At 57.8% G+C, this 25,658-nt stretch overlaps 2 protein-coding genes across 8 annotated transcripts in view; one reads left to right on the top strand and one right to left on the bottom strand.

Annotated features, from left to right (window-relative positions):
- Prdm11 (PR/SET domain 11) overlaps positions 1 to 17,735 on the top strand; it is a 78,049-nt gene extending 60,314 nt beyond the window's left edge. For 5 of the 6 annotated variants that reach the window (XM_078046165.1, XM_078046170.1, XM_078046167.1 and 2 more), the window contains 4 exons: positions 3,699 to 3,886; positions 7,513 to 8,139; positions 9,202 to 11,717; positions 17,587 to 17,735. In XM_078046165.1, the coding sequence (XP_077902291.1) occupies positions 3,699 to 3,886; positions 7,513 to 8,139; positions 9,202 to 11,366 (2,980 nt within the window). In that variant the 3' untranslated portion in view covers positions 11,367 to 11,717; positions 17,587 to 17,735. The remainder of the gene's footprint in view (positions 1 to 3,698; positions 3,887 to 7,512; positions 8,140 to 9,201; positions 11,718 to 17,586) is intronic. The other variant, XM_078046169.1, reaches the window with a different exon arrangement.
- Positions 17,736 to 20,953: 3,218 nt separating this feature from the next.
- Positions 20,954 to 25,658, bottom strand: part of Syt13 (synaptotagmin 13) — a 43,388-nt gene continuing 38,683 nt past the window's right edge. For both annotated transcript variants that reach the window (XM_078046163.1, XM_078046164.1), the window contains one exon: positions 20,954 to 24,477. In XM_078046163.1, the coding sequence (XP_077902289.1) occupies positions 24,173 to 24,477 (305 nt within the window). In that variant the 3' untranslated portion in view covers positions 20,954 to 24,172. The remainder of the gene's footprint in view (positions 24,478 to 25,658) is intronic.

The raw sequence follows: 25,658 nt of genomic DNA, 5'->3' as shown, positions 1-25,658 counted from the left end.
CCAGATCCAGGGCTTCTCAAAGTGGCTCAGGTGGCTTCCTCTGGCTCCCCCGGGAGTGTCCTCGGCAGTGTCCTGGGCCTTGCCCTGGCCTGCTGCCCCTCCACAGCTTCCCCCAGGCAGGAGTCCCCAGGTCTTGACCCGGAATCCCCTTCTGGATGACCCTTACCACCTTTGGCTGTGGAATCCGGCCCTCCTCGGCAGGGTGCCGTGGACATCGAGGCTCCCCGCTTCCAGGGGGGCAGAGACGCTGTGGAAGGGGGCCTGGGGTCCCCCTGCACCCCCACGGTCAGTGTGACTGGCTGGCTCCTCCCTGGCCCTGGGTCAGGAGGGGACAAGTTGGAAGCGGTGAACCTGAAATGGAAGTCGGAGTAAAGGGACGGGGACGGGGTGGGTGGGGGGGACTCTTGACAGTTTGGGATGGAAAAGATGGCCACACCCGTTTCTTGACGTCCTGGGGCCTGGGAGGCCAGCATGTGAGAACAGGAAGAGCAAGCGGACAGTGTGTGCTGGACGTGAGCTGGGGCCTGCTCCAGCTGCCCACGGGAAACCATGAAGGTGGCCTCCAGAGGCGGGCTGGGAGGTGTGCTGTCCAAGGCCAGGTGGCCACCTGGAGGGCGGGCGCAGGACCTAAGGTCCCTCCCAGCCCGAGGCCTAATGTAAGGAGACAGAGTCCAGCCCACTCCCAGGCCTGGCCAGGTCTGCCGGCCCCCTGGAGGGAGCAGCAGGGCGGAGCCTGGCCTTCGCAGGTCCCCTCTGAAGAAGGGGGTGCCTGGTGGCTTATTTTTCTCAAGTTGGAACCGACAGTCATTTCCTGACCCAGCTAGAAAACAGGGCGCCCTCATAAGACATGGTGGGCAAGGGCTGGGGATCGCCTGTGTGCTCATCTGTCCAGGACCCAACGCCAGCAGGAACGTAATGACCCATCAACCCCACGAAGGATTCCACCCAGAGGTGCCGAGTCTTCCGGTGGGATCTGGACTGCTGGCCAGTAAGCCCTGCCCTGCCCAACAGCCCTGACTGGGCGGCTCTCGCCTGCTTCTCAGGCCTCCTCTCCAACAAGGGGGTGACCTGGCAGCTCAGGTCGCAGACCTTTCACTCCCTGGAAGCCGTGTGCTCTGCAGGGAGGGCTCTTGCCTACCTGCACCCGGGTGATGGGGCAGCAGGACTCGGAGATTGGACCAGGCCACTAGGTATTAGCCCAGAATACTTAAAAAGGCAGACGTGACGAGAGGATTCGCTTTACCTCGAAAATTATATCAACACGATCTTGGCAGGGGACTCTGTTGTGGTGACTCACCGAGAGCTGCCATCTATGTCTTATTTCAAATGCCAAGTTTAAAACCAAACCCAACAGGCGGAACACGCTGGGGTCTGTCTTTGAAAATGCCTTGCGATCTACTCAGAGGCCTGGGGTGCTCTGTCGAAGCATTGGTTCTTGGGTAGAAAAGCACCAGGGGATGGAAGGGGAGGTGGACGCGCATCTTCCTAAACCTATGACAGATTCCAGAAGTTGCTCTTTGGAATAAATGGATCCCTGATCCCCGTTACCTGTTCCTCGGTTGTCTTTTCCTTGGAAAGTCGAGTGATGGGGAAATGAGTCCATCCTTTCAAGCTTGAAGTTGTTTAGACTCCAACAGGAGGGGACAAGGGGCAGTGGTCTCCTCCCCCTGTGCTCTGTGACCCCAGGGGCTTTGGAGAACAAGAATGAATGGAGGGTCGCCTTCCACACGCAGCCGGGAGGGAAACGTTTGGAGCTACTGCAGTTGCGTTCTGTGCAGACGACGAGGTTGATTATTTTGGGATGTCAAATTGCAGAGTCTAACTAAATTGGGGACTGGAAATTATTTTATATATTCAGAAAAAAATGTGGGCACGTATGGAGAGAAGGAGAGCTCTGCCGTTGGAGAACTCGGATGGGGAGCTGTGACCAGGGATGACATCTCGGGGCCCCAGATCCTCTTGGCTCTAAGTTCTTGGCTCACACCATCAAGGTTGGGTGCGTGGAGTAGCCATGTGGTTTCGCAGCTCTGAGGCCCAGATCCTGGACAAGATGAAGTTCTTGCTCCAGGGTGGAGCTTGTGACTTGCTTCGAAGGGGAAAGCTGCCAAAGCCGGGGTTCTCTTCCTTCTCTTCCCTCTGTCTCGTTCTTAGTTCCCCTGAGTTCTGTGCTACGTTCCGTTGCCAGAGTGGTCGGTTCCCTGGGTCCCAGTGGACCCCTTCTAAGGCGGCCATGCCCGCCTCCAAGGCAGACTTAGGTGAGGTCAGGTTGGACGTGAAGATGCTGGCCCTGTCCCTGGGGCACTCTAGTGTAGACCCTCAGTGCTGCTGGCCCCTGTGCCTACCACCACTGCTGGAATGAGCATCTGTCTGTATTTTTTCTTTCTATGTGGGAGATGTAAATAGTAAAAACAACAGACGCCTTATTGAGGAAACCTGTAAAGAACTGAAAATTACAAACAAAATCCAATCACCATGGATCATACTGTTAGGACACAGCTCTGTGTCCTGCAAGCCGTTTACAGGGGCCGGTTTTTAAAGCATGATTGGAACCATAACGTAAATAGCTCTCCCTCCTCCTGTTATTCTTGCTCTGCGTTGTGTCAGCAAGGTTTTGCCATGTGACAAAAGATTCTTTGCAAACATTTTTTTTTTCTGGGGACGAGTAACATGCCACCGTGGAATGGACCCTCATTTACTCTGGTTTTTGAAATTCAGATATTTGGGCTTTTGCACTTTTGTAAAGAGCGAGCCAGGTGCGTCGTGGGGTGGGAGGTTGGCGCGCCTGCCGTGCATCTTATTGCCTTGGGTCTGTGTTGCCAGTTTGTTTCCCGGGGGGGGGGGGCTGTGCGGGTGACCACTCTGGGAGATGCCTTCCTTGCTACCTGTATCGATGTGCGTGTTATTGTTTTATTATTTGATTTTAAAGCCGCGTTGGTGCTTTACCTGCCCACATGGAAGCCATAGTGATGGTGGGAAAGCACAGGCCCCCCGAGCTGTACCTCCCGTTGATTGGCTGTGTGTCCTTGGACAAGTTACTTAGCCTCTCGGAGCCTCACTCTCTGTACCTCGAATCATTTAATTAGATTAAGCAGTGTGTGCCAACCTTTCATTGTCCCCTACCTCCTCTGTCCCCACGGGACCCTCTGTAAAGACTTGGGATCTTTAACATTTGTGGAATGCGGCCCTGGGCACCCTTGCCCTGTGGGTTCTTTCTGTGAGGTTTTGTGAGATACTGAAAACAGCCCCAAGAACCCACCCTTCCCTTCCCGTCAGCGGCCTGTGAGGGTCAGGGACCCTGCAGTAAAGGAGCTGGGGTGCAGCTCAGTGACAGAATGACAGCCTCGCAGGCACCAGGCCCTGGGTGACATCCCTGCACTGGGGGAAAAACAGTGACGGGCGGAGGAGCCCATGTGTCCCAGGCACCTTTAATCTGCTGCCAAATCTGACATTCACCCTAACACACGGCAGAGCAGGGCTGTTGACAGTCCCTGGGAACAGATTCCTAGAGGCCCAGGGATGTGCTTGACGTCCCAGGAACGGCACCTGCAGGACAGGACCCTTCCCCAGAAGGGCAGCTGCCTCACCCGCCTCGCCGGTGCCCGTGAACCGCGACTCGTAGCCACTCGCGCCTGCCACCCAGCCCTGCCCAGCCCTCCCCCCGGGCGGCCGCGGTTCTCACCTGTTCCCCTCGCCCCCAGGTACGTGGTCATCTCCCGGGAGGAGAGGGAGCGGAACCTGCTGGCCTTCCAGCACGGCGAGCGCATCTACTTCCGCGCCTGCAGGGACATCCGGCCCGGGGAGCGGCTGCGGGTCTGGTACAGCCAGGACTACATGAGGCGCCTGCACAGCATGTCCCAGGAGACCATCCACCGCAACCTGGCCAGAGGTGAGTGTGTGGAGGCCATGCCCTGGCCTCTGCGGGCCCCCGGGGCTTCCAGAGGACACCCAGGAGGCGCAGGTTCCAGCCCCAGCCGTGGGAACACGGGGCCTTTCAGGACCTCAGATGGCCCAGATCCGCGCCGCGCTCCAGGCCACGCAGTGACTGACCGCCCAGGGTGTCCCCTCCCCTGCAAGATGGTCTCAGAAATCCCAGCCGCACAGTTGAGAGCACTGGGAAGAGAGGCCCCACGGCCAAGGGACGGGGCTTAATCCCCTGACCTGTTCCCCAGCTCAAAGTGATGAAAAGATGTCACACTGCCGACACCCCAGCAGTCACAGGGACAGAGGACATCTGCTACATGCCCACCGAGGGCGACTTGGGTTTCCACATGCGCCCATGGAACCTCATGGTCGGGGCAGCTTCCCCTCCAGCACGGGGGGGTGGGAACTCGGGGAGCCAGTGAGGACCGTGTGCAGAGCAGGGTGAAGTCCCCAGGGCAAACCTTTAATAGTGACAGCCCCACGTCGTCGGTTATCCCATCACCAACGGTGACTCACCCTGGGTCAGGTGCTGGGGGGGCAGCCTGGGTTCCTGTCCCACCACTGTGACTCCAGGTGCTCAGTTCCCACCTGGTGGCTCTCAGACAGAATCAGTCTCGTCCCCGCTTCCTGCTGGCCTCACCATCAGCCGACCTGGGGAACGGATGTAAAAGGACAGCTGCTTCGGAGGGAGTCCAGGAGGGCTGGGCAGGGGACGCAGGCCTGGGAGGCGGGCGGCTTGGTCGTTTGGATGTGGTTGAAAACACAGCCCAGCGCGGCCCCGCACCTTGTCACTCACCCTCAGCCTGGCCAGGGTAACTAGCGAGTCTGGTCCTTCTCTCCAGGGGACCTTGTTACCTCAAAGCCATACATCCAAATGCCCAGAGTCCATCTGGTGCCAGGAGCCCAGGCTGTGCCCAGCCCCACCCTGTCGTGTTTCTGACCAGCCGCGAATGTGAAGTCTGTCAATCGGGAAGATGGTTGGAGCAGACGGGGGGTGGGTGACTCCCTGAGGTTCAGCGGTCTTTAGAGACAAGTCAGAACAATGCGAATCCTGGAAACCGAGGGCACCGCTGCTGCCTGGCTTGGTAAAAGGCACCTGGTGACTGACGGGCAGTGAGAGGGGATCGGTAGTCACTCTTACCTCTTGGAACATTCTTGTCCTCTTTGGAACCGGGGGGAAGGCCCTGCTGACCTCACGGGGAAGGCATGCTCCCAGGCTGAGATTTCGGGGGCATCCACCTGACCTCGGAGATGCCCCCTGTAAAAGTGTCTGAGACTCAGTGGGTCCTCAGTCACTCTTCGCTGCATGGACGAAAGAAGTGAATGACGACATCAAGACGTTTCCCAAAGAGTCCCGCCGCCCGGAGAAGAGGAGAGCAAGGGAAGCCTGCTGAGGATGCAGGTCTCACCCCTGGCCAGGACCTTCTTCTGGGCGTGTGATGTCCCCTTCCACCCCCAGTGACCTCTCCAGAGCACCTCAAGCTGCAACACCCATCTTCAGAGAGCGGGGACACCAGGGGCCACTCAGGAGTGGCGGCTTGAAGGAAGCGTGGCAGACAGCCTTGAAGGGGGACGTCCAGAGCCGCGTGGAGCTCCAGGAGCGAGCAGCGTCCGGCCAGCCAGGCTGAGCGGCGGGGAGCGGGGAGGACGCTGACAGCCACAGTGGGACAGGGCCACAGCTGTGGGTGTTCTCGGCCCCGAACCAGCCCTCGGGTCCAGTCATGGAGCTTGGTGGCATTTAGATGTCTCTTTGTGGCTTTTGCTTTGGCTGATCCTGGCCCTTTAGTGGTGGCTTAGTCCTGCTCTTGAAGGAGAGCCCTTCTGAGCAGGGAGCTTGCTCTGTCACTGAGGGTGATGTGCCAGGCAGGCCAGAGCAGGAGTCACGAGTCCTGCTCGGGCAGGGACGCTGTTGGAACCCGCAGCTTACCTGAAGAGAGTCGCGGTTATTCCCTGCGGTTATCACTGAAGGACGGGATGGATCTCGTGCTCATATTCAGAAAAGTTCTTCTTTGATTGATTTTGAGATATTGATCTACTTTGAGGTCTGGGTTGGTCCCCCCCCTATTTCCTCGAGATCTTGGAATCAAGCTCACATTGTTTTTCATGAAGCCTGAAGTCCAGAGCAGCCTCCCGCTGGCCCTAGCATGTCGCACAGGCTTGGTCCTCCCACCAGGGCCCGAGGAGTCCCTGGTGGCTTGCAGCCTGCACCTCCCACCTCCCCCGCTGTCGGCTGTCTGGTCCCTGGTGAGGGGGAAGGGCAGCCCTGGACGTGTGGCTATTCCAAAGGGGCCAGTGCTTTTTCTGATCCACAGGACAGGTGTGTTGGGTCTTGCTTTAGTGAGTGCTCTCCATTTCTCCTCTGCTCTGTAGCCCAGCTGATAGACAAATGCAGGCTGAGGGGAGCCATCCTGTCCCGGGAGCCTTGGAGACAGGCTGTTCCCCAAGCATTCATGTGACAATGACAAGGGCATCCAGATAGGTCCCTCCTTTCTGTGTGGTCACTGTGGGAAACCTGGTGTTGGACCTGGGGCAGGGCATATCACCGGCCCCAGCATGGAACATCGAATGGAGACCCCTCGGCCGGCCTCTCACCAACCCCGCTATGAGAAGCCGGGTTTCAGTGCCCCTGCCCCTGCCTTAAGACGCCTTTAAGATTTCCAAGCTCCACAGACAGCTGTGGGAATATTCTGGGGACTGAGGAGGCTCCTCTGTTTCCTGAGCACCTCCCCCTCAGGAGTCGTCAGCCCTCTGAGTCCGTATGCTCCGCAGCTGTTGAAAAGGACGAGGCTAAAACAACTTACTCTTGGGAAACCCATCAAAGGGTTCAGGTGTCCCAACGTAACTGAGAGAGAAGTCAAGTGATGCACAGGATAGAAATAGACCCCTGGTGTCAGGTAAGGAAACAGCTGTGTCTTGAGGTGGCTTTCAGTCATGGTGACCACCTTGTCCTTTATCTTTTCGGAGGCCGCCATCTTGGAGCCTTTAGTAACTGTGGGTGTCCTGTCCTCCCCCTCCAGCCTGCGTCATCAGTGAGACCCACAGGTCACGCTTGCTCACATGTTCCCAGTCTTGTGACTGCTCGGAGGGTTACAGAAGTGAGGGGTGGACTGTCCCCTAAGTGGGCCATCTCCAGGACAGCCGCGGAGAAGGCAGGAGCAGGGCTCTGCATCGCCCGTGAACCTTTTACCAAGTCAAAGCAGCGTCTTCTCATGGCGAGGGCTGGAGGGGAAGCGCCTGGGCTCTGGACTGTGCTCCCACCCACCCACTTTGATCGGGTGGGACTCCCCGCCCCCCCCAGGATGGCAGGTCCCTGTGAAAGAAGACACAGTCACCTCCCGTAGGCCTCCCTCGACTTGTAAGTCAGAGTGCACACACCTGAGGCTTCTTGAAACTGCCTTTTCAAAAGAGTTCTTATGCCCTGTGGGTCCCAGGACAAGTCCCCACTGTTCACCAGCTCATTTTGTCACGCCTGCCCCAGGAGGCGCCTTCAGAGGGCGCGCCAGTGACCCCGCAGAAGGTCTGCTTGGTTTCTGTTGGTTTCTCGGCTGGGGGGCTGTCCCCGCTTCCTGACACCCTGGTTTTCCTTCCTAGGAGAGAAGAGGTTGCAGAGGGACAAGTGTGAGCAGGCTCTGGACACCCCAGAAGACCTGAGGGGCGCTATTCAGCTCCCCGTGTTGAGACAGGGCAAAAGTCCCTACAAGCGTGGCTTGGATGAGGGGGACGTGCACCCCCAGGCCAAGAAGAAGAAGATCGACCTCATTTTTAAGGACGTGCTGGAGGCGTCTCTGGAGTCCGCCAAGGTGGAGGCCCACCAGCTGGCACTGAGCACCTCGCTGGTCATCAGGAAAGTCCCCAAGTACCAGGACGATGCCTATGGCCGGTGTGCCACAGCCATGACCCACAGCATGCAGGGCGTCAGCCGGGCCCAGGGGGACGGGGACTGGAAGACCCCCCCGGGGGTGGCCAAGGAGCCGGGCCCCCTGGAGGATGAGGAAGAGGAGCCTTCGTCGTTCAAGGCCGACAGCCCGGCCGAGGCCTCCCTGGCGTCCGATGCCCACGAGCTGCCCACCACCTCCTTCTGCCCCAACTGTATCCGCCTCAAGAAGAAGGTGCGGGAGCTTCAGGCCGAGCTGGACCTGCTCAAGTCTGGGAAGCTCCCAGAGCCCCCCGTGTTACCGCCCCAGGCGCTGGAGCTCCCAGAGTTCTCGGACCCCACAGGTAAGCGGGTGTGGACGCCACTGTTGCCGAGGGAGGAGCGACGGGGCTGTGGACGGGGCCGTGGGCCTCTGTCGAAGCTGTCCTCTGGGGACCCCAGGCGCCTTGTCCTCAGGTGCCGATGGCAGGCCGGTCACGGCTCTGGTGGGACGCTTCACGTGCTGCTCTGTGTCAATAAAAGACGATCGCTGCAGGAGGGGCGTGTGCTGTGTTCTTGACCTTTGCCTTTCTGTGATGGCCCCACCAGGGTGCCACCCAAAGCCCAGCTTCTCTCCCCCATGGCCCAGCAGGGAGTCCCTCTGGGGAGCCCACACCCCCCCCATCTCTATCCAGAATGTGGCCTTGTCCTCTGCCAGGGTCTGCTCTTCCCCTCAGGGTCCTAGTTCCCCACCTGGAGTTTTCAGAGGATGGGACTTCGGGGGTCCAGGGTGACCAGCTGCATGGCTTTGCCCCTTCTGTGCTGGTGCTCGGATCTCGTGGAGCTAGTTGAGAACCGGGCCGGGTCATCGGTTCCCCTCTGCAGCCGGGGTGGCCTGCGCACGGGCGCCTCGCCCCTCAGCCACGCCCCGAGTCCCCAACGAGACGGTGCAGGTCCTCAAGCTCACATCTGAGCTCAAGCGCGTTCTGACCCTGAAACCACAGGGGGCCAGAGCCACGCGGCCTTCATTCCGGGGCAGCAGGCCTCCTCTGACCTCCTGAGTGGAGGGCACACAAGTCCCTGTCCTCCACGGGTGACCTGGGGCTGTTTGGGGTGCCCCAACAGTTTGCTCCTCCAGTTGGTCTTCTCTGTTGATGGGGAACGTCGCAATCTCCGGAGCACCCCCGGGTGGGCAGAGGGCGGGCAGCCTGGAACATGGTGGGTGGTGGCCAAAGGCCACCTGGACCGTCCCCAAAGAGGGAGAGTCACCTGTGGGGAACAGAGTGCTTGGAAGTGAACTCCAGGCTGGGGTTCCATCCCTCTCAGGCAGCTGTGGGGTCTCGCCTTTAGACGCTGTTTCGTGTTGCCGTCTCGGAAACCCGTTCTTGCCACAGGGTGTAAGCGCTTCTTTCGAATTTGTTTTCCAGCCTCCGAGAGCATGGTCTCGGGCCCCGCCATCATGGAGGACGATGACCAGGAGGTCGACTCGGCCGATGAATCCGTCTCCAACGATATGATGACCACGACCGACGAGCCGTCCAAGATGTCCTCCGCCACCGGACGCCGGATCCGGCGCTTCAAGCAGGAGTGGCTGAAGAAGTTCTGGTTCCTGCGGTACTCGCCGACCCTCAATGAGATGTGGTGCCACGTGTGCCGCCAGTACACGGTGCAGTCCTCCCGCACCTCGGCCTTCATCATCGGCTCCAAGCAGTTCAAGATCCACACCATCAAGCTGCACAGCCAGAGCAACCTGCACAAGAAGTGCCTGCAGCTCTACAAGCTCCGCATGCACCCAGAGAAGACGGAGGAGATGTGCCGCAACATGACCCTGCTCTTCAACACCGCCTACCACCTGGCCCTCGAGGGCAGGCCCTACCTGGACTTCCGGCCGCTGGCCGAGCTGCTGAGGAAGTGCGAGCTCAAGGTGGTGGACCAGTACATGAACGAGGGCGACTGCCAGGTGCTCGTCCACCACATCGCCCGGGCGCTGCGGGAGGACCTGGTGGAGCGCATCCGCCAGTCCCCGTGCCTCAGCATCATCTTGGACGGGCAGAGCGACGACCTGCTGGCCGACACGGTGGCCGTGTACGTCCAGTACACCAGCAGCGACGGGCCCCCGGCCACGGAGTTCCTGTCCCTGCAGGAGCTGGGCTTCTCCAGCACAGAGAGCTACCTCCAGGCGCTGGACCGGGCCTTCACCACCCTGGGCATCCGGCTGCAGGACGAGAAGCCCACGGTGGGCTTGGGCGTGGACGGGGCCAACATCACGGCCAGCCTGCGGGCCAGCATGTTCATGACCATCCGCAAGACGCTGCCCTGGCTGCTGTGCCTGCCCTTCATGGTGCACCGGCCCCACCTGGAGATCCTGGACGCCATCAGCGGGAAGGAGCTGCCCTGCCTGGAGGAGCTGGAGAACAACCTGAAGCAGCTGCTGAGCTTCTACCGCTACTCGCCCCGGCTCCTGGGCGAGCTGCGCTGCACGGCCGCCACCCTCTGCGAGGAGACCGAGTTCCTGGGGGACATCCGGGCCGTGCGCTGGGTCATCGGGGAGCAGAACGTCCTCAACGCCCTCATCAAGGACTACCTGGAGGTGGTGGCCCACCTCAAGGACGTCAGCAGCCAGACGCAGCGGGCGGACGCCTCGGCCATCGCCCTGGCCCTGCTGCAGTTCCTCATGGACTATCAGTCGGTCAAGCTCATCTACTTCCTGCTGGACGTGATCGCCGTCCTCTCGCGCCTGGCCTACGTCTTCCAGGGCGAGTACCTGCTGGTGTCCCAGGTGGACGACAAGATCGAGGAGGCCATCCAGGAGGTCAGCCGGCTGGCCGACTGCCCGGGGGAGTACCTCCAGGAGTTCGAGGAGAACTTCCGGGAGAGCTTCAACGGGGTTGCCGTGAAGAACCTCAGGGTGGCCGAGGCCAAGTTCCAGTCCATCAGGGAGAAGATCTGCCAGAAGACCCAGGTCATCCTGGCCCAGAGGTTCGACTCCCGCAGCCGGATCTTCGTGAAGGCCTGCCAGGTGTTCGACCTGGCCGCCTGGCCCAGGAGCAGCGAGGAGCTCGTGAGCTACGGCAAGGAGGACATGGTGCAGATACTCGACCACCTGGAGGCCATCCCCACCTTCTCCCGGGACCTCGGCCAGGAGGGGCTGGACCCGCGGGGCAGCCTGCTGACAGAGTGGCGGGAGCTCAAGGCCGATTACTATACCAAAAACGGCTTCAAAGACCTCATCAGCCACGTCTGCAAGTACAAGCAGAGGTTCCCGCTCTTGAACAAGATCATCCAGGTCCTGAAGGTCCTCCCCACGTCCACCGCCTGCTGCGAGAAGGGCCGCAGCGCCCTCCAGAGGGTCCGCAAGAACCACCGCTCCCGCCTGACCCTGGAGCAGCTGAGCGACCTGCTGACCGTCGCGGTCAACGGACCGCCCATCGCCAACTTCGATGCCAAGCGAGCCCTGGACAGCTGGTTCGAGGAGAAGTCGGGCAACAGCTACGCACTGTCGGCCGAGGTCCTCAGCAGGATGTCGGCCCTGGAGCAGAAGCCGGCGCTGCAGGCCGTGGACCACGGGTCCGAGTTCTACCCGGACATGTAGGGAGCCGGTGGCAGAGTCCACGGAGCTGTTGAATATTTTTTTAATCTATACTCATAAGCTTTGATATATTATATAAATCTATATTATATTATATTATATTATATTATATATATATATAAAACCCACACTGAAGATTTTTAAAAAACCAAGGTGACACGTCCACCGGAAGCTACTAGGAGCTTTCAGAAAGGCACGACGTCGGAAATCGACGCCTGTCTACGACACTTGGCAGCTTGAACCTATGTGGCGACCCGTTTCCACTCACAGAAGCATGTGCTGGGCCCCGCGTGTCCCCACCCGACAGCCACCGACAGCATGAGCTAAATGACGGGTCTCTGTCACAACCTCTAGGTAGCTCGCTCTGTTCCTGTCGCCACTGGGGGGTGGAGGGAGGTGGGTTGGGCTTGGGGTTTATGTTCTCGCCATTTTTTCTGTTGGGTTTCATGGTGGGGTTTGGGGGGTGGCTCTTGGCTTCTTCGTTGACATTCTGGTCCCCGACTCCCACCTTGTGGGTTGAGGTGCCCTCCTCCCCCACCTGACGTCAGTGTGACGGATTTGTTCTACTCATTCCCTTCGCTGTCCCACAAACACAGGTGTCGGTGGTACTGTGAACCCTCCCCGCCCCCACCCGTCACCTCCCGTCCCTGGTGGTCTGTTCGCTCCTTCCAGGCCCCTGGATTGAAAGACAGAACCCGTTCTCTGGAAGGTGGAAGGGCCTTAGAGCCGAGCTCGCAATCCAGGGGAAGGGGAGGGTGGCTTTGGGCATCCCTGTTGTCCATGGTGGAGGATCAGATGGCAGAATCCCACGCAGACCCAGGGCCGCTGGGAGACGAAAAGCCAGCAAATGCAGACCCCCAACGGGGCGGCGATTTTTGGCTAAAAACAAGTAAAATGAAAAGTATCTATGGGATCGACATGGATTATTTATACTCTGTCTTTATAATCATATACTGTTGGGGGGTATTTTTGTTTTCCTTTCATAATCAAGCACCTGCAAGGTAGCTACGGAGCAGGAGCTGTCGATGCAAGTTGTGCCCTGGGTTACGTGTCACTCTAAGAGCGTCCCCAGGGAGGTGGTCCGGGCTGGCGCCGCGCTCCGCAGCCCAGCAGGAAGGTCCTGGGAGACTGGGCAGTGCTTCTAGGCCTGTGAGCTTCCTTTTTGTGAACAGGGTAGAGATGTCCCAAAGAAAAGGAGCAAACAGGAAGCGGGACCAGATTCTCAAGGCATCAACTTGGACACACACACACACACACACACACACACACACACACACCACAACCACAATATAAGCTTTAGAAAAGGCCACTTGCCCGCTCCCTGGGGCAGGCAGTGGTGTAGGCGAGGAGTCTGACCCGCGCTCCTCCCGTCATTTCACCACAGTATACCTCGCAGGGGAGTCTCCAGATATGTGCGTGAGCTGTTAAAGCTTCTCTTCACGTTCCCACACCTGATTTGTGCGTATTTTATATGCACAGATCCTAAGGTGGACGCAGGTCGTATTGGGGGAGGGACGGGGATCTGGATCCCGCGTCCCCGCTCGGCTGTCCCTCCCCATTAGTGGAGGGTGTTGAGATCTGGCCACAGGCGAGGCCCCCCGAACCTTGGCCTTCGTGGCTCAGACACTGTGCAGCTGCGGTGGCTCCCTTACTCTTGGTTTATCTTGTGTCTGCGGCCTGGTGCCACCGTGAGAACCAGAGTGGAAAGGTCATCAACACTGAACGTCACCGCCCCTTCCTGGCCCCGCCGGTCCTGCCCCTCACAGATCCTTCCTCTCACCCCCATGGTCTTGGTGCTAAGATAACTTTAGAATCATTGCTGCTAGTCGATAGCTTTTCATTATAAATATATATATTATATTATATTATATTATATATTATTTTTGAAATGTTCTTGTTTGTTTTCAATGGTGATGTAGCATGTTAAAACAAAACAAAACAAAAAACCAGAAAACAAAACTGGGTTCCTCCCACTGTCCCACTGCCCGGCCTCATATGCTGCCTTCTTCAACAATCAATGCACCCTGCCTGGTGACCTTCACCCGGCCCCCACCCGGCCCCCACCCAGCCGCACACCTCCACCCTCTTCTGAGCAAGGGGAGAGCAGGAGAGGCCCCAGACCCCTCTCAGATGCTTGAAATTCCCAGCCTGGTTCCACTCGCCTGCCCCCAGCCTCCCTCCACGGCTCCTCCCATCTGGGCCTAACCCTAACCGGGGTCACCATCAAGGTCAAGTGGGATTCTGTTGCAAAGCACAAGGTCCCTTGTTCCCCAGCTCCTGCTCGGGGACTTCCTGTCCCCTCTTACACACAGACTCCTGTCTGGGGAGCGTCACTGCACATTGCAGAGACCAGGGCTGGTTGGCAAGGTGGCCCCAGGTGCCGGGCAGAAACAGTAGGGGGCTCTTTCCTCTGCCAACAGTTGCCTTACCCCTCATTCCCTTGACCCGCTGCACGGGGACCCTCTGCCAGGAGGGCGGACCACTCCTGAGCACCGAGTCAGGGCTGTGACTGTTCCCCCAAGGCCCTTAGCCAGAAAGAGCTGAGTCTTCAGCTGGGGGAAGGATCCCTCAAGCCCATGTCAGTGCCTACCCTGAGGGACCTGGCTCAGGGCTTGGAAGAACTCACTGCCACTAGCAGGACCTGGCAGGAGGAGGTCACACCCTTGCAATGGCTTGAGGCTCTGAGCAGCTGAACCCGTAGGTGGCGGTCAGTCTGTCAGGGGCCTCTCAAACTCAGGTGCTCACAGCTTCCACCAACCCAGCTAGGCCCCGGGCTGTGGCGGACTCTCTGTAGGCCACTGCGCCTCGGGATGGGGGTAACCAGGGGACAACATGGGACATGCCACTGCAATTCGCACCAGGTCTTTTCTCGGCCCAGGTGCCCCCTGGGAGGTTCAGGGCTTGGTCCTGTGAACCCTGCTTGGGATGATACGTGCTTCTGTCCTGGGCTTGTCCCACTCCTCCCCTCCGAGATGGGCTCCGGGTGAGGGGGCACTCAAGGTCTGACCCAGGGAACCACATGCTTTACTAGCCCAGTACCTTGAACAGGTGTGAAAACTGTGGACAGGTGGCCCGCCTCCCAGGTGTGGTCACTGCAGATGAGACAGAGCCCTGAACTCAGCTCCGGCTTAGGAGGGACCTCCACAGACGGAGAAGGGAGAATGTGTCTAGAGCCGAGACTTAGCCTCACTGGGTGGCTGGTTGGAGGTTTCTTTGGCTCATGAAGTAGGTGGTCAGTGAGGTCAAGACTGAGGCCCAGGTTGGTGACCAGTTGTGCCAAGTGGTTGCGCTGCACAGCCTGGAGCCACAGGCCCTCATGATTAAAACAATCTGCTTTTCCTTAGAGACACCCAGTGCCATCTAATGTCTGTGAAAGGGGAGACCCCCCCCCCGTCTGCAACTCCCACCTGGTCAGCAACCCCGGGCAGTTCTGCCTGCCTGTTGGAACAGGGAGGCCACCGGAAACAGCAGTCTTTTTCCTTTTTCTTTTTTATTTTTTAATGACTGCCTGTGACATCTTGTGATGCTGGGCACATCCTTATTTCTCCAGCCTCCCTGGGAATGAGAACAGGACCAAGCTCCGGAACCCCGAATGGCCAAATTCAGGGCTGGGTCCTTGAGTCTGTGGTCGGTGGGCCCAGGGGTCTCTGCCCTCTGCCCCACTCTTTGTTTCTGAGTCCAGTTGTCTGCTGAGGCCCTCCTCTTGCCTTGCTTGGGTGAGCCCTTTCATTTGGAGAAAGGACTTTGTAATTCCATTTATTTGGGTGGGGGGGGCATGTGGAAGGCTGAACCTGTCGTGGGGAGACAGAAATGGACACAGATTTGCCCGGCCTGGCCTTGGGCTGGCACCTGCGGGGCTCCAGAGGCAGCCCAGTGGGTCTCTTCTGGAGACCCCCGCCCTCTTCCACTTCCCTCCTCCTGCTCTGGGCACGGGAACTCTGCATCTAGAGCTGCTTTTGGCTTGGGGTCTCATGGGTTCATTTCCACGTGGCCTGTGCTTCTTGGCCCGTGCATCCCACTTTGGCAGAAGGCTCTACCACACTGGCACTCAGGCGCACCCTCGGGTCCCTTCAGGAAGCACGCCTGGCAGGCGGGCCTCTGGAGGCAAGAAAGGAGGCGTCAAGAGATGTGGGAAGCCCGTTTCTGCTTGGAGGGAGGTCCTTCTCTTTCCCTCTGTTGGTCAGGGCGCCTCAGTTGAGTGGATGGAGCTATGGTTTCAAGGAGCCCTGGAGGTCGTCTTTGCCTGTTAGCCAGAAAAAGTGCCCTTTGGGGAGAAAAATGGTACGGCCCTCCTCTTCCAGCTGACACCCCTCCATCCACTAGGTGGTATCGCCCTGGAATACCTATGCAATCCAGTCCCCTCGGGAGGCCTGGGTGGAAGCGGGGGTGTGCGTGTACAATACTGATGCGACAACCTGTACATTGTATATATGGACATATACGGGGTCTCCACACAGAGAAGATTAAATCACGTCTATATATCTATAAATAATATCCTATATATTTATACATTTCTATGTTTTAAATAGATATAAAAATAGAGTCTATGGAGCTGGAAGAGCAGCGGGAAGCCTGTGGCTGTGTTGTGCCAAGGGAGGGGCAGGTCCTTGGAGGAGGGTGGCCGGTAAGCTCATTGGGCAGAGTTTGCTGGCCGTGGGGCCTCCGACCCCCAGTGTGGGAGAGGAGGGTAGCTGGGTCCCCGCCTTCTCGGTGCACTTTCTCTCCTTTTCTACAGGCTTGGTCTGAGGTTGGAAGGAGACACCCCCGAGCTCCAGCTGAAGTGCCCCTACCTCCCCCCACCCCAAGCCGATGCTTGGCATAGGGTGTGGTCGCTGACCCTGTTGGAGGGACCACTGCACAAACTTCCCCTACCCTCCCTCAAGGGGAATGGGTAACGCGTGTGGCAATAGGACAGGTGCCCAGGGATGGAGATAGCCCCTCCCCTTAGTCGCCACTGCTGCCCCCTAGAGGCCACGCCTCTGAAGAGCAGCCGTGTGCGGTCGGGTGTGCCTCGTGCGCTGCGCTGGCGTCTGCCAGGAGCCTGGAGGTGAAGTGGGCGGCGCGAGCGTCTCCACGCAGCACCACCCTCCACCCAGGGGCTTTTGGGCCAGAGCAGGGCGCATCTGCTAACAGGGAACGGCGCGAGAAACACATCCACCCACTCATAAATGCAATGGCAACTCAAGTTCAGAAGCAGGGCTTTGGCCCGCCCCCTCTGCGGCTGCAGCTGCCGGCTGTACTCAGGACATCGCTGTTCCCCTCCTCCTGCACGTGGTGCGCCCTCCCCCGCCCGTGGTGACAGGTTTCCTTCACATACACTGTTCTGATTCTGTGACTCAAGGCAGAGGCTGAGTGGGGACCCCAGCCTATGCACTTTCTTTGGGCAGGGTGCCGCTCTCAGCCGGTCCCCAGCGCCCACCTTGAGTTGGTGGGCATCTGGGAGCCAGAAGGGCCCTGGTGCGCCTGGCAGCCGACGGAGGGCTGGGCAGCCCCAACAGGAGTCAGAACTCCTTTGCTTCCAGTTTCTCTCCCCTGGAGGTAGAGAGTCTGGGGACCCTTGGGGACCCAGGGCAGCTGCCTGCTGCTCACCAGACCTGCCTCTGCCTTTCAGCTCCACAAAGGCACTTCCTTCCCGCCCGCCCGCTCCCTCACCATCCTACCAGCATACCTCAGTCTCCACCAGGACCCTGGACCACAGTCAGGGACCGGGGCTGTTCTGCCAGTGCCCCCTCCCTGAGCCACACTTGCTGCCAACTTGGTCTCAGAACACTCCAGTGCCTGGCCTCAGAGAGTCCAGGCCTGGCCCCAGCCGTCCTCCCTCTCCAGGGGGTGGCCCAGGGCCAGGGGATGGGCATCCCCAGTAGCAATCCCACAATGCACTGTACCTCAGAGAGAGAGAGCCCCCGGGGCATCCAGGGGACCAGCCTCGGCACAGAGGAGGACAGCCGGTTACAACACTGGTGACAAGGAGACCCAGGCCAGGCTGCCCTCGGGCGCCCCTGGGTCTTCGCTTGGTTTCTGGGGAAGAACCAGCAGTCTGATTCCGTCTTTTTCAGCCCCGTCTCTCTCCCTCTCTCCACCCCACGCTGCTGAACGGATTTCATTTCAATCACAAAGGAAAAGTAAAGTGGGGGGGGGCCTAGGAGTCTATTATCACATACATATTAATATGTTAATACTTTCTTTCTTAAAAAAAAAACCTCTCGATGTTATTATTTTGCAGACTACGCTTTATAGTACCTGTGTGCGGGACCTAGAACACTGGATACGAATAGAGCTATGTTGGTTTATCATACTATGTGCGCAGAGACGTCCCTTTTGTCATATTACCCTTGTATGTAAGATGATTGTTAATAAAAGCATTTAAATTTACACGCGAAGGTCGCATCCCTGTCTCCCTGCCTCCACCCCAGTCTTTGTGTGGCTCCACATGGTCCCCAGCCAAGGGCGCAGATGTCGGTGGGGAAGCCTGCCGGCTCAGGTTGGGAGGAGCCAGATGAGGCCTCTTGGGCACCTTTTGGACCCTAAGTCGCTCTCCCCCATTGGAGCTCACATCCATTAGGAAACCTGCAGGCCTCCCTCACCAATGAGGCCTAAGGAAATGGGACCAAAACCATTTGAAATACATAAATGTACCTCACGCACTCATCCCCCAAGACTCTCCGAGGACGAGCACGGCCCCATTGCGCTTCAGTGAGACCCGTTCTGCTCTCTGATGCCTTGTGAGAGTCTCCACTTGCAGGCCTGGTTTGGGGGAGGGTCTCTCCTCTGCATCTGCCTCCACGGTGGTGTGGTATGGGGGCGATGGGTGGTGTGGTATGGGGGGCGATGGGTGGTGTGGTATGGGGGCGATGGGTGGTGTGGTATGGGGGGCGATGGGTGCTGTGGTATGGGGGTGATGGGTGGTGTGGTATGGGGGGCGATGGGTGGTGTGGTATGGGGGGCGATGGGTGCTGTGGTATGGGGGTGATGGGTGGTGTGGTATGGGGGTGATGGGTGGTGTGGTATGGGGGTGGGTGATGGGTGGTGTGGTATGGGGGGTGATGGGTGGTGTGGTATGGGGGTGATGGGTGGTGTGGTACGGGGGGTGATGGGTGCTGTGGTATGGGGGTGATGGGTGCTGTGGTACGGGGGGTGATGGGTGGTGTGGTATGGGGGGCGATGGGTGGTGTGGTATGGGGGGTGATGGGTGCTGTGGTATGGGGGGCGATGGGTGGTGTGGTATGGGGGGCGATGGGTGGTGTGGTATGGGGGGCGATGGGTGCTGTGGTATGGGGGTGATGGGTGCTGTGGTATGGGGGGCGATGGGTGCTGTGGTATGGGGGTGGGTGATGGGTGGTGTGGTATGGGGGTGATGGGTGGTGTGGTATGGGGGGTGATGGGTGGTGTGGTATGGGGGGTGATGGGTGGTGTGGTATGGGGGTGGGTGATGGGTGGTGTGGTATGGGGGTGATGGGTGGTGTGGTATGGGGGTGATGGGTGGTGTGGTATGGGGGGTGATGGGTGGTGTGGTATGGGGGGTGATGGGTGGTGTGGTATGGGGGGTGATGGGTGCTGTGGTATGGGGGTGGGTGATGGGTGGTGTGGTATGGGGGTGATGGGTGGTGTGGTATGGGGGTGATGGGTGGTGTGGTATGGGGGGTGATGGGTGGTGTGGTATGGGGGGTGATGGGTGGTGTGGTATGGGGGTGGGTGATGGGTGGTGTGGTATGGGGGTGATGGGTGGTGTGGTACGGGGGGTGATGGGTGGTGTGGTATGGGGGTGGGTGATGGGTGGTGTGGTACGGGGGGGCGATGGATGGTGTGGTATGGGGGTGGGTGATGGGTGGTGTGGTATGGGGGGTGATGGGTGGTGTGGTATGGGGGCGATGGGTGGTGTGGTATGGGGGGCGATGGGTGGTGTGGTACGGGGGTGGGTGATGGGTGGTGTGGTATGGGGGGCGATGGGTGGTGTGGTATGGGGGTGATGGGTGGTGTGGTATGGGGGCGATGGGTGGTGTGGTACGGGGGTGGGTGATGGGTGGTGTGGTATGGGGGGCGATGGGTGGTGTGGTATGGGGGCGATGGGTGGTGTGGTATGGGGGTGATGGGTGGTGTGGTATGGGGGTGATGGGTGGTGTGGTATGGGGGTGATGGGTGGTGTGGTATGGGGGGTGATGGGTGGTGTGGTATGGGGGTGGGTGATGGGTGGTGTGGTATGGGGGTGATGGGTGGTGTGGTATGGGGGTGGGTGATGGGTGGTGTGGTATGGGGGGCGATGGGTGGTGTGGTATGGGGTGATGGGTGGTGTGGTATGGGGGCGATGGGTGGTGTGGTATGGGGGGTGATGGGTGGTGTGGTATGGGGGTGGGTGATGGGTGGTGTGGTATGGGGGCGATGGGTGGTGTGGTATGGGGGTGATGGGTGGTGTGGTATGGGGGGTGATGGGTGGTGTGGTATGGGGGGCGATGGGTGGTGTGGTATGGGGTGATGGGTGGTGTGGTATGGGGGTGATGGGTGGTGTGGTATGGGGGGTGATGGGTGGTGTGGTATGGGGTGGGTGAAGTGCGGATCCTGGTTCTAAGGTCTGGTCAGGTTTGTCTACAACACAAGCAGGAGTGAGGTGCACCAGCTCGGCATCTCAGCGCCAGGAACCCTCTCGCCCACTGGAGAAGCTCCAGCTCTACCTGCAGGTCCCTGGGCCATTTCCCACTGACTTTAAAGTTCAGGTCTGCCCCTCACTCAGGGCCAGGGCCTCTTGCTCTAGAGACCAGAGCTGCAGAGACCACCTGGAGGTCCCGGGTGGCAGGATCCAGGAGTCCCCTTTGTGTGCCCAGGACCTGGAGCTCAGGGGTAACCCTGGATGCTCCACGGGCCCCGATGATGGAGTATTTCTTTGGGGGATGTTAAAGGACACACACACACATACACACACACACACACACACACACACACACACACACGAGTACTCTATGTTGTAGCAATTCCACTCACTCCTAGGTGCATAACTTAAAGAAACTTGTGTGAGTCACAGGAGAAACCATGGGACTGCTCATAGCAACATTTCCTATAAGAGAAACAGAAAGATGGAAGAGAGGAAGGAGAAAAGGAAGAATGAAGAGGAGGAAAAAAGAGGGAAAGAGAAAGAGAAAAGGGAGGGAAGGAAAGAAAGAAAAAAGGAAATGAATGAATAAAGGGAACTGTCTAAATGTCCATCAACAGAAGAATGGGTGTGGTATGTCCACACGATGAATATTATATAGCAGTGAAAAGGAAATGACTAGAATAGCACTTGCCTGCAGAGATGAAGCTCAGAATTTCAGTGGTGAGCGAAAATTGTGTGACGTAATTTTTAAAAACCATGAAAACCAAGTACTCTACGGTGCTTGGGATGTACAGGTGTATGTAGTGGAAATTATAAAGGAATGCGTGGGATCAGGAAGCCAAGCTCAGGATCCAGGTCTCTCGATAAAGGCACCCGAGGGGGCTTTGGCTGTAGTTCAGCATCATTAAACTTGGCAGTGGTCTAAGAGGACTCACTGAACGCCTTTTTTTATGCTTCTAAAATATTGAGTAAAAGGGGGGAGAAAAGAGGTACACGAAGCTGCTCACCCTGTTGGAGAGTCTTTATTTATCACTGCAAGGTTTTTGCTCCAAAGTGCGACACCAGACATGGGACCACAATGTCTCATGCGTCTTTTTGTGCTTCGATTCATGACGGCAACACACACACACACATGACAGGAGACACTGAAGGCAAAATCAACAGCACGCGGACGAGGTCTCTTGTGGTGGTCCCCACCCCAGTGTGGCTTAGGCTGCGGCCACCTTCCCGCCCAGACTCCTTCACATCCCAAAGGAACTGACCCCGGAGAACCCCCCCCACTCTCTCCGCCTCGCTCCGGCAGGACGATTTGTCACCCAACCTGCAGCAGGTCCTGCCTCAGGCTAGAGTGACGCAAGGCAAGACCTTGGCGAGCAGGTCTTTAACGAGACCATCTGGATCGGAGAGGTTGACCCCTAATTCCTGAATCCCCAGGCCACCTCTGTGGAAGGACCAGGTCCCCCTGTGGGTACCAGTTCAGGTAAAAGGGTTTCGCTGGATCTCCAACTCGGCTCCACGGCCCCCTTAGAAAATGCTCCAAGCAAGGTCCAGGTGCCCCTCTCCAAAATGACCAGACCTGCTTGCGCAGACCCAGCCGCTCATTCGGAAGTAAACTGCAGATGCCTGGTACAGGTCAGCTGGGGTGAAGATGGCCTTCTTATTTGGCAGGTGACATCTGTGGATAATTTAAAGTTCACTAAGAGGGAGTTTTGGTGAAAGAGCACGGCAGTGCTGTGGTCTTCTTTTATTCCTTACATTTCTGTGGAGGGCTTTGGCTCTTCCTTAGTTGGACAGTAATATCAATGTCCTGAATGTGCAGGTCCACCGAGATGACCGGTGTCCTTCCCAATGACAGTTCCTCCAGGTTTGCTCACTGTTCTGCCAATCACAGGGTCTCTTTCCAGCTCCTCCCATCCACCCATTCTTCCTTCATTAATTCATTCAACAAACACCACAGCTCTATCCTGGGCACGTGGTGGATGCCCATGAATGCCCAGACAAAACCCCCAGAGTTGGCACTCCTTCTGCGCATCCCTGCTGAGGGGGGGTGGTGGCTGACACCGGGATGTCCCGTGGTGGAATGCACTCCCCGTCAGGGGCAACCCTTCGTTTGAATTCTGGAAAACTAAACCTTTGGGGTCCAAAGAAATGCATGGAAGACTGTGGGTGGGATGGGCACCCAGGGGCCAGGGGTCCTGTCCAGCACCCCCTCCCATGTCCTGATGGGGGTCCAAGGCAGGTGTATAGGGGAAAAAAACCAGGTTTCCCGATTTTAAGTCCAAACCCAGACTTTTGTAGACTGGAGTAGCAGATGTTACCAAGAACAGAGTGGGCTCAGCGCTCACCGACTTGGGGAACATACCGGACTCTGTTTGCCATTCCAAGCCAAGGAGACCGGGGTGGGGTGGACGCTGGGCCTCAGAAACACACCTTGGGGAAACACGGATGCTGCCTCACCTCAGAACGCTTGGCCAGGGCCAGGCTCCTCACTCTCTGAAAGACTTGCCCATGGAAGAAGGATTAGGGGCTTTTCCAGTTTTCCAGGAAAACGGAAGCTATTTCAAATGCGCTTCTGTTTCTGTACAGAAAGAGCAGATCATGCCCAAAGGTTCCAGGTTCCGGCTCAGATTCTCAGGGAGAGTTTGAGAAGGACCGGCCTCGGGGAGGAGGGAGACCCTGATTCCGTCTAGAAACCCTCCTGTAGGTCAGGGAACTGGGGCCGCCCTGAAGCCCAGAGTCTGGGGTTCGTCTGGAAGAGGCAGAATCCCTGGTGGTGGAAACAGCTGCGTGGTTCTGGCACCTTCTGCGGGTTTCCACTGCCAACTCGAAGTGAAAGACAGTGATCTAGCCTCAAGGTCATGGCTAGATCTGTTTGCAGCCCACAGCTTTTGGACACCGGCTCGTCTGTCACATCCCATGCAGACAGCTCCCACGACACTGTCCCGTTTTCCAGACGCCACGCTGAGGTTCTGAGGGCAGTGATGACCACAGAGCGCCCAGGAGTCCGGTTCCCCGTGAGAGCTGTAGCCACTCAGCAGGTGCATCGTTTAGACTGGATCGACAATGGGACATCTGCTGGGGAAGTCCCCAAAACAGAAGGAGGGAGGGGGGCACAGCTGCAAAAGAGCTTGTGTCCTTTTTAAAGTTGTCTTCCAGCCCCACCTTTGTGCAGCCGGGTGCAAACGACCATGTTCCTAACGCACTTCTCCCCGGAGTGGCTGGAGGGCTGGGCAGGGGGCGGGTCTGTCTCACAGGGTCACTTTGGTGATGCTGGTGGACATGGCAACTCACACTCGGTCAACATGCCGTCCAGGGGGCCCGCAGGGGATCCCACGGATACTTTGTGGGGGAAGGGCGCCCCAAGTATCACATCAGCCGATCTGAAGATAAAACAATAAAGTTCTTCAATTAAAAAAGCAACTACACACAATGCCGTCCAAGAGCAGGATCGGAAAAGCATAGTTTTTTAAATTAAGAATTAAAGTAAATGAAAACCAGAGGATATCTAAGTCCACTCTAAGATGAGGAGTCCGGCCTTGAACTGGGCGCCCCTGGCCGGTCAAGGGCTGGCTGGAGCTGTCTGGAATGTTGTAGAAGGATCTCTCCAGCACAGTCCTCCCGCTCGGCGTCGGAATCACTGGTGCTGGTTGAAGGTGAAGGCGCCTGGGCCGTGGCCGGGGACACTGACCTGGGACGCCCCCAGGCAGCCGGGGATCTGCTGGTGATTCTTCATGTTCCAGTGTCTGAGAATCGCTGGTCCCTGCCTGGGGCTGGAGCTGGCCAAGCTGCCACTCACCCCATGACCTGATGGATGGGTGGATCCGGGACGGTTTTCTTTATTTTTCAAGATGCTTATTTTTAAAAAGTCACCATCTTCTTTGCACCCAGAATTCCTCAGCTAAAGCTTCCCCGCCCCTGGCCCACCTCACCTGCAACACCTGCCTGCGGGTGCCCCTGGTGCGGGACTCTCCAGGACACAGGTGAGCAGAAGTGCCTACCTGCTCCTGTGGCCCTAACGTCCCGTTTCCACACACTGCCCGGCGGGCTTTGTGATTTTTTTTTTTATATATAAAAACGGGAGTGTGGTGAGAGGGGAAGGGTCCTGGGCTTTGCTAACACATCCGTTCTGCCTTCTGAGCGCAAAGGAGGGCGGGCGCAAGGGGAGTTGGCGAGGACCGTGGGGCTGCAGGACCGGGCTGTGCCCCGGGAGGCCGGGCTGGGGGCCCTACAGATGCAGTTGGTGCCACATGGCAATCTGCCTGCGGGGGTTTTTGAGCATCTCCTCCCAGTGGCTGCGCTCGGAGCCAGAGGCGTGCAGGCCCAGGCTGCAGTGGCCCAGGGCCCAGCTCTGGCCCGCCTCGGCCTGGCTCAGCACCTCCAGCTCCACACTGGACGCCCTCAGCAGGTCGTCGGGCAGCTCGAACATGATCATCTCGTTCCACACGGGGTTGATCTTGTGCTTGGCCCGTTTTGTCTGCTTCTTCTTCAGCTTCTGAGCCTGGTGCTTCAAGGTCACCTTGACAGAGACATCTGAGGAGGGGCAGGGAGGAAAGAGAGACAGAGAGAGGCCAAGTGAGCTCCGGGGGTCCTCTCCACCCGCCCCCCGGGCCACGTGTTCCTTCAACATCTATTAAGTGCCTCCCACATGGTGGGCGCTGGTCTAGACGTGGGGATCCAGCAAACATGTCTGCCTCTCTAGAACTTTCTCTGAAGCATGGGAAATGGCCGGTAGAGGTTGAAGATTCCTTATCCAAAACACTCGGGCCCACCAATGCTTCAGAGCCGGAAGGCTTTTCCGATTTTGTCATATTTGCATAGTCATATCTAGACATCTTGGGCATGAGACCCAAGTCTAAACATGAAATTCGTTTCATAGGCACCTCATACACACAGCCTGAAGGGGATTTTATGCAATTTTTAAAATAATTTTGTGCAGGAACCAAATTCCATGGTGTAGAATTTTCCATTTGTGCTTAAAGTTTCAGATTTTGGAGCACTTGGTAGTTTGGGTCTTTGGATCCAGGTGCTTACCTATACCATAACTTAGGATGCTGGTCATAGGATGGTCCCTATGGGGGCCTGGTAAGGTGCCACCAGGAGATGGATATGAAGTCACTTGCTCTGAGCCCGTCCATGTAACTTTGTATCTTTAGATCAAAACAAGTCCAGAACAATGGCTCAGCTAGATTCTAAACTCAGACCAGAAAAGCAATGCCATCCCCAGGTCCCTGTCCCCTTGAGGGTCCCTCCAAGCCGTCTTGTTTATTATTGAGGCAGCGGGGTCTCCTGCTGCCTGGTGTAGTGCTCCCACTGCCTGGTGAGGTGCTCACCTGTACTTTCTGCCAGTTTTCCTTTGAGGACTCCCGCTTCCTGTGGAAGGTGAAGGCAGATGGCCTGACCCCCACCGGAGGCTCTGTCCAGTAGCGCTGTCCCCCAGGAACCCACCCATAGGTCTCCAGACAGCTCTCCTTATTTCATTAGTCAAGGTTGCGGAAGCTAATGTGAGGATAATTGTTACTGTGTATTTATTGCTGTAATTATCACCCCCGGGTGGTTAGTTTGTTATTTCAGCAGAGAGATTTCAGAGACAAAGTGCTGAGCTATAATTGTTCTTACAGAGCTGAGAGAGAGAGAGAGAGAGAGAGAGAGAGAGAGAGAGAGAGAGAGAGAACTAACTGGAAGGGACAAGGACAAAGCGCTGAACTCTGACC

Source organism: Ictidomys tridecemlineatus, chromosome 4, assembly GCF_052094955.1.
Source record: "Ictidomys tridecemlineatus isolate mIctTri1 chromosome 4, mIctTri1.hap1, whole genome shotgun sequence".
Lineage (NCBI taxonomy): Eukaryota > Metazoa > Chordata > Mammalia > Rodentia > Sciuridae > Ictidomys > Ictidomys tridecemlineatus.
The sequence above is the reverse complement of the archived record's forward strand: the minus strand, read 5'-3'. Positions and strand labels throughout refer to the sequence as shown.